Below are 8,683 nucleotides of genomic sequence, written 5' to 3'. Positions count from 1 at the left end.
CTCATTCTCGGTTCCCTCTCTCTCGTCCACCACTCCCCTGTTCTGTAGCCCTCTCTTCTTTTCTCCTTTTCGCTTGCCTTTTTTTTTTCTCTTGCTTTTTCTCCCCTTCAGACTAGTAAAGCGGCCCAAATTGGCTTTTCTCCCCACCAGAAAAGTAAAGCGGCCGCAAATTGGCTTTTCTCCCCACCAAAAAAGTGGCCTAGCCACTCCTAATTGAGCACTCCCTCCACAGTAAATTCCCATGTTACAATTTCAGCATGTATTATTTTGCCTTTTTCAGCTGCTCCTATGCTGGCGCAGGCCTTCAAAATGCAAGCAAAGGTCTGTGCATCAGGAGAGAGGCCCTCATGTTGCATTCTCTCGAAACTATTGATTGCTTTCTCACCCTGCCCATGTTGTGCATAGCCAGCAGTTAAAGCATTCCAGCACATAACATCTCGACTTGGCAACCTGTCAAAAACAGCCTGTGCATTTGTAAGTGAGCTACACTTGCCATACATTTCGATCACAATAATAAGATCTCTATCAAATCCCTTCTTTGTAACCTCCAAGTGCATCTCTTGACCTCTTTCTATAGCTTCCACATTGCCACAAGCTTTCAAGCCACACACATAAGTAATAGCATCCTGACCAATGCTTTTGAGTGTCATCTCATCAAGGAATTCCAATGCTTCTCTATCACAGCCATGTTCAGCATATCCTGTCATAAGTGTCGTCTAGGATACGACTTCTTGATCTGACATATTGTCAAATACTTCTTGGGCTTTTCCAAGCATACCAGATTTTGCATATATGTCGACCAAAGCATTATTGATTAATTCCTCTTGCTCCAAACCCTCTTCCACGTAGAACAAAAGTATAAACACAACAACTAAATATGTACAAAGTATCAAATCCCACACACAACTTTTGGGTGGTTTTCACACCTCGAATGTGCAGCAATACGACAGCGTGTATTCAAGTTATTTAGAAGAAATTATCATTTTTGATGGGCGCGCGTCTTAGGCGTGGTGCCAATATTTATATTGACGTGCTTATTTATTGAAGAGCTTGACATATATTTATTATTTTGTATGCGCATGGACGCACGATTTTAATATTCATTATTGGTCATTGTATTTGGGCACATCCCAACTCTTGGGGTGCCCAACCGCTTTATTCTTTATTTGGACAAAAGAAAACACAAAAGCTAAAGCATGCTAATTGTAAATTTGGGCTATTTTTGAGCTTGGAGATGAATAAAATATTAAATACATGCTTTGTGGGGAGTGCTCACACAAGGCATGGGGGAGGTTGTACCCAATTGGTATTTTTGCTTCATGTCGTGCAAGTCTATTCTCTTGGATTTTGAGCTTAAAGTAGAGTTCTTTGTTCTTGGGGACCTTTCGGTGCTCATTACGTACGCATATGGCATCTGATTTGGGCTCCAATAGGTGCAGCATGTGCATTTGATGTTGTCTTTGATTATAGATTTTTTGAGTTAGTTGAACGATATTTTTATGGTTATTTGCAAAGGCAAGAAGTTGATGGATCCACCTAGTGAAACTCTTGAGCCCATGCAAACACATCCGATTAAGTCATTAACAAAATGTAGTGCTCGAACCTCATCCCTCATGGTTGAGTTGGCAACTGGGCATCTTAATTAGGAAAGATGGCCCATTACACATAGTGTTGGTGAGTACTGATTGAACATGGATGGGGCACCACGCCACAAGGTTGCATGATTGATATTTTTAGACTTGACCACCACGAGCCTACTAGTGGATGCATTGGGTGTAGAGTCTGTGGGTGAGTTATGTCATGTGTCATATGCTAGGCATATATTATTTGTTGAATGCCACTTTTGAAGTTTACAAGTCGTCATGTTTTGATATGTATAGAGAGTATATGTATACCAAAGTGGAATGTCTTTACAAAGAACTTGGTGATCGACACCATGGACCTAGCATATGAGTGATTTGTAGACGAGGGATTCTTGATGGTTACTATGTGCTTAGTAGAGCACATTGGAGAGTTCATTGCAAATGCCGTAAGGGTAGCCTTGTCTTGTATCACACATGGATTCCTTTTTGCATTACAAAAGCATATAGATAACCTATTACTCGAGAGATAGTAAGAACATAGAATCTTCTTTAGTTTTATTCTTTGGTTTTGTGAGTTTCTTTATGTTGCTACATATACACATGTTCATTTTTGTAATGCTAAAACACGTCCTGGGGACCTTACCATTTTCTTGTGGCATCGAGCGGGTAAGCGAGTACTGCCATCATACAATCAAGAGGTTGGTAAGGCCATTGATGCAATTCACTTTCTAGCTCATCAAAGCTATGTGATAGATGACTTTGTTTATCCAGCTATGAAGATTCATGGGATTCTTGCTGGGGGTGATGGGAAGAGATCATTATTGTTTTATAGGTGACGTCTCATATACTTGGAATGTTAGGAAATAGTTTATTGAATGTATTTTAACAAGTTGTGTTTTCATTAGGTGGTTATTCGCCACCTTCACACATTGTTGCAATTATGTCTTGGATGTGTTTGCAAGATGTGGTGGCCTTGGGCGGCCAGTGCCAAGGATGGTCACCATTGCCTTTGCACGAAGATTGATGACTTGCTACACCAACAATGCCTCTCAAACATTACATGTGGACTAGTTCCTTACATAGAGATGCTCTAGTTTTAGAATAATACTATTATCTTTGGACATGTAGTTTGAGGCCTTTCACTATATTGTAGACATTTCTCTTGTCATAGTAATTTTACTACAGCTATGGTTTTGTGTGTATGTATTTCTCTTTTTTAGTATGGACACTCTAAAAGAAAATAAATAGTCTTTTTCTTTCTTTGCCATGTGGTTTTGGTTATTAACTATGCATGAAGGGCTCTTGGTATGCTTTAAAAAACACCACTTGTTTTATAAATTCAAAAAACTCTTTTGGTATTTCACCAAACTTAAGATTTGCAAAAAGATCAAGAAATTTACCTGAAAATTTAATCCTACTCCTTCACTCAATGAGGGTTTCTAATGGTTAAATTTATAATTCTTTGACACAAGCTTAACCAAAATGTTTAGATGTGGGAACATTAATGTGTCAATCTAAGAGTCGAAGACATTGAGACTATATGTGATCTAAACTTGCACAAGCGTTGATACCACATTCAATCACTAACATTCGGTTATGACAAAGAGTGAAACCTCTCCCTTTCAAGGGCTACCTAGAAGGTGTTGAGCAAACAATGGTAGAATCTTCATTGAGCCTAATTGGTTTTAGTTGCCTCAAGTGAAGGGGAAGCTCTCCAAATCAGGTGATGGCACAAAGGCTTGGAGAAGAAAAGAGAGAAATTTTAAAAAAACAGAGCATGAAATTATGCTTAATTCCTTGCAAGGCTTTTTCATTTGTCTCTAAGAGATTCTAGGACTTCAAATCTAAACAAAGAGGAAAGGTGAAGACCTAATGCCAAGATAATACTAATGATAATGCATGTTATTACTTGTCAAGAATGCTAACCTACTCTGAGACCATGTTGGAGATTCGATCATGGGAGTCAAGAGGAAGTTGCACTTAACACGGATTGAATATTTGTGTGCTCATTGTGCAAGCATGTGATTGACAATAATAGAGAGAAAAGAAGCTAGATAATGTGAGAAAGAGAGAGTGGCACAATGATGAAGATCAAAAGGCTTGTTTATTCATTATGTAGGCCAAATACATCAAGTGAGAGCGAAGCTATGCTTGCATCACAAGTGAGGTAGATGCCACTCCCCACAAAACCCTCTACCTAATATTCCACCTAATAAAGCTCCCTTTTCCACCACATCATAGCTATTTCTCATGTTCTTTTCCATGCCTAGCACTTAATACAAGTTCTTATGCTTTTGGATCGTAATAATATATGTCTGACCACAACATTTTCAACAATGGATCCCAATTATACTAAAGGTGATTTCCCTTGAAGATGATGATGATGCTAATGAGCTAATGAAGATGGTAATGATTGTGATGCTAGCCATGTTGCAAATAATATTATTGTAGGATCAAGTATCACTAGAGCTAAACATGATACTATCCATGATAGTCAATAGCAAGCAATGATGGCAATGGATGGCAAGCTAGTAGGTGAATAGTGGGTGATGAACAGAGATGCTAAAGAAAATGATGAAGAAGGTGATGATGATATGATGATGGCCTATAGCAACATGATGTTGGTGGAGATGGGCTGTAATAATGTGAAGATCGGCTACACTTGATGATGATGATGTGATCATGACATGGGTATAGTAGGCAACTATAGAGCAAGGTAGATAACATCAAAGTCAAAGGAGCAGATGTTGAAGATGATGGTGATGATTATGATAACAAAGATGATGAAATGATTTTTCGTGTTTTGTTTTTCTACTTGCTTTTTTCTGCCAACAAACATTAATGCAGTCTCCCCTGTTCCAATTGATCATGAGTAATCTCTCTCTCTCTCTCTCTCTCTCTCTCTCTCTCTCTCTCTCTCTCTCTCTCTCTCTCTCTCTCTCTCTCTCTCTCTCTCTCTCTCTCTCTCTCTCTCTCTCTCTCTCTCTCTCATGAATCATAGGGCTACATAAGCTTCTAATAGTTGTAGAAAATCATTCTCTAATACAAATGATCTCATCTTTAGCTCTCCTTGATTTCCACATGGCTCGTTCCATTCTTCTTTCCTCATGTACTAATAAAATAATTAGTCTGTTCCATCTACAAACTTACTTACTTGATGTGATTCACAAATGGCATTATTCTATCAACTAACCAAAATTTACTACCTAACTACTCACAAGAATTTTGGATTTGGCACACACTCCTATTCCATAGTGTGAAGTTGCATACGAGTGACTTGGACAATGTATCCTTGTATCAACAACAAAACCAAAATGTCATGCTCTATGAGCTTGACATTGGGACCATCAAACACATCCTTATGGATTCAAGGATCTCAACCTACAAAGTGTACAACTATCTATCACCTAGCTTGTTTACATGTTGAAAGTTCAACTAAAAATGATGAGAGAACATGCTTATCTATATTTACCATGTTATAGTCTTTGTATTGGTGAGTCATATCCTAGAACCATAAGTACACTCCCTCACCTTGATCTTGCTATTGTTTTTGCCATGAATCAGACAAGATATCAAAGATTAGCTCAAGGAGATGAAGAGAAGAAGAAGGATTTTTGATCCATCTCCCTCACTCTCATACACTCTCAACTCACACACTCTTGCTCTCTACTAGATGGGATGGAGAAGCACGGGAAAGGATGCAAGGAGATTCTCATAACCATGTCCCTTACTTCACACACACTCTCTCTCGTGCATTCTTATTCTTAAAGAAATAGAGTAGCAAGAAGGAAAGATGGAAAAGTTTTCACATGCATGAATAGCTTGTTCCATTACTTTTGATCTCTTTTATACATAATTTCTAGGGTTAGGGTTTTAGCATCCCACTTGGAAATCTAGCCCATTTTATGACCTTACTAGTAGACATACTTTCTATTTCATGCACCTAGATCTTTGTCTTGATCTTAAAATTAGATAAGAAAAATTGTAACCTCAGAGTGCCACTTGATCAATACAATTTGTATGGGAGGCAGCTCGACTCTTGATAAACATTGAGTGACTTTTACAACAAAAATTTTCTTTTCAAAATTTATGGGCCTTTTTCTCCTTGCACATAACATTCTATCTTCATGAAAATGGGATAATTTTTCTTGAATCGAACAATAAAAATATTTGATTGGAGACATGCCAATACACATATGGTGAGTGTTATTGTGGAAAAACTTCGGCCACCTTCCAAATCAAATGGGAATCCACCATTAGGGTCATAATATGCATCAAGGTTTTCATCATGCATATATATCCAACCATCTAGGTCAAAAGTAGACATATCCATAGCACCATAATACCTCTCATTATGTTCTTCCATAGACTGATGCATGCCTTCATTAGTTGAAACTAAAACATCTTGAAGCCAATGACCTTCTTCATTGGTTTCCTTACTCAACTCTCCATAATAATTGCGTTCATTTTGGTGCTTTTGTCTTTGCAATTTCCTCTATAGGCTGATGCCCACTTTTCACCACACTTGAAACATAAACCCTTGGAATGCATATCTCATAGCTTGTTAGTAGAGAGGTATTTTCTTTGAGTAGCACTAGGTGAAAGTTTTTCCATATCATTACCTATGTCATTGGCCCTTTTAACTTCAATATTGGATTTGAAAGTAATGCCCTATCTAGATGCGCATACTATAGGATAAGTAAGTACTTTGCTAATAAAGAAGTTGGACTTCTATCATACTTATATCCATCAATATGCTAGCTAAAGTACCAATTTGGGAATCTACGGCCAATGTTATCTTTATAACTCCACCACATATGTGCATAACCCTCTAGATGTAGGGCCACATAATATATTTTGGCCTCATCCATCAATGGGCAAAGAGTAAATTACATTTCCATCTTGCTTATCCATTCTTCTAGTTTAGTTGTGAGGAATTATCCCCTCTAACATTTGTAATATTGATATTTTCCTTCTACTCCTTATCTGAATAATGTGGCTTTCTACCATTATAAAACTATCAAAATGCAAAACTATCATAGCCATTGAGACATAAATCTTGCCTATCATATTCTACATTCCTCCAAATTATAAGGATGGTGGGAATGAAATCCTGAGAAGGACCTTTATAAAGGCAAGGAAATATGAAATTAACTTTGTAGCACAAAGAATACACTTAACCCTCCCAAATGTGCAAATAATCATAAAAATCATGAAAGGGAACCTAAATAGTCCTGAAGGGAAAGGCAAGGAACAAATCCTTGACAAGAAAGAAAAGCTTGGTGAGGAAATCAAGGAATTGTAACAAGCACACAATGAAGGAAGATAACTAGTTTAGTCCGACCAATCTTCAAATGAAAAATCTAGTGAATGGTGTTAAGGATATGGGCTAGACCTACAAAACTATTTGAAAACTATGAAAAAGGCTCAAGCCTTATAGATGAAGACATCAGTATAGAGAGCTAACACATAGTGATGGGTTTCAAAATCCTTCATGCTACCTTAAGGATACTATGCAAGAAATCATTGGTTACGGATTACTAAACCAAGTGTAGGAGCACCTTTGTCACATCACACACAAATGACTTCTCAATGAAGGAGGAATAAACCTAAACACAAAAAGTGGCTTGAAAAGGGCCAATGTAGAAAAATTACTTTGCCCAATGCTTGTAAAAGAGTGGGGATAGACGGGTAGGACATGGGTTAGCATGGGAATACCGAGTTATACTGACAGGGTATATAAGGTGTTGAGAGACCCAATTAGGGCATCAGTTTTATCAATAATCAAGTCTCTTTTCTCCTTCCTTCCAGCTTTCATGGCTTCCCTCCTCTTTCTCTCTCTTTTCTTGTCTTTCTCTCTCCTCTACTCTCTTCTTCTCTCTCTTCTGCATTCTACTTCCTTCTCTCTCTCTCTCTCTTTTAGTTAGATTAGATAGGTCTCCTTCATTATAGTTAGTATCAGAGCTTAGTTTTTAGATCCTTCCTTTCTCTCTCCTTTCCCTCAAATCTAGTCTCATTTCCCAACAATAAACCCTACTTTTCAGGTACACAGGCAGAGATGGCAGCTTTTTTGGAAGACACACAGGAGCTATGGTAGGAGGTTTGGCCAAATCTGGAGGCAAGGAGACAAAATGGCAGCTTGTTTTCAACTTTGAGGTACAGCAAGGACAAGAGCTGTATGAAGCAGTGATGGAGTACCATGTGGCGCTCGCAGCCAAGTTACACTATTTGTAGTAGGTTGTTTTACTTCTTTCCCATGAACTGCCTCTTTTCAGCATGATGGTTCTAGAGTCGCATCACATGAACTTGAGGGAGTGTCTGGTTCTGGAGTTCCAACACATGAACTCCCAAAACTTGTCACAAATCTAGTTGCCTTGTCCTTTCGCCTACCCACAGCATGTGAGCAGAACAATCATACCAAAGGCCTGATGTTGAATCAAGTCGAGTTAGGGCTTGCTCATAAGGGAGAAGCAGACACTCATCTGAAGTCCAGAACTCTATTGTGGTCATAATTGGATGATCAATGGTGAGCCCACATGCTGACATGAAGCCCAATGCTTCATCAACACGATGGGCAAGCTCCAAGTATCTACTTCCTTGCTCACTGCTACTTGTGAAATCCAGGTTCCATTGTGTAACCCTTTGCATGGCTGCATAACCTCATGTTGCAAATGCCTTAAGTAGATTGAGAGTGGCCGCAACTTGGCTATATGCTCTCACCATTCTATCATGGTCAAGTACTCTAGCAGTATCTGTGAAAGCAACTCCATTCACATTATTTCCTCTGTAGTTGGGTAAAGAGACCCCATTTTTCACCTCCATGTTATCAGATTTAGGCTTGGCAAATTGCCCAGCCATGTGTCCAACCTTAACAACCGGCATTTGCCCACCAAACATGAGGACGACACCCATCTGAAGAAGCACTCGAAATGTATCCCTAATGTTGTTGGCATTGAACTCCTTGAAGCTTTTAGCACAATCTCCTCCCTACACAAGAGAAATTCATGTCCAAGTGCGGCATCCTCGAGGCGCTCTTCAAGAGAGCACGCCTCTCCTACACATGGCACCGATCTAGTTGCTGCATTCACCTTCTTGGACAT

The 8,683-nt window shown here is 38.8% G+C and overlaps 1 protein-coding gene and 1 pseudogene across 1 annotated transcript; both read right to left on the bottom strand.

Annotated features, from left to right (window-relative positions):
• Positions 1-209: 209 nt before the first annotated feature.
• LOC148029028 (pentatricopeptide repeat-containing protein CRR2, chloroplastic-like) lies at positions 210-707 on the bottom strand. Its single transcript, XM_087688521.1, has one exon. The coding sequence runs from the start codon at positions 705-707 to the stop codon at positions 210-212; it is 498 nt and encodes a 165-aa protein (XP_087544647.1).
• A 7,233-nt stretch (positions 708-7,940) lies between these two features.
• On the bottom strand, positions 7,941-8,683 carry LOC148029027 (phospho-2-dehydro-3-deoxyheptonate aldolase 1, chloroplastic pseudogene; annotated as a pseudogene).

The sequence above is a fragment of the Lygodium microphyllum genome, chromosome 11, assembly GCF_053477565.2.
Source record: "Lygodium microphyllum isolate KBCC chromosome 11, Lygodium_microphyllum_v1.1.10, whole genome shotgun sequence".
In the NCBI taxonomy this organism is placed as follows: Eukaryota; Viridiplantae; Streptophyta; class Polypodiopsida; order Schizaeales; family Lygodiaceae; genus Lygodium; species Lygodium microphyllum.
The sequence above is the reverse complement of the archived record's forward strand: the minus strand, read 5'-3'. Positions and strand labels throughout refer to the sequence as shown.

Excerpts from the sequence above, each read along its gene's own strand:
- LOC148029028 (XM_087688521.1), bottom strand. The coding sequence starts at position 707 with ATGACAGGATATGCTGAACATGGCTGTGATAGAGAAGCATTGGAATTC.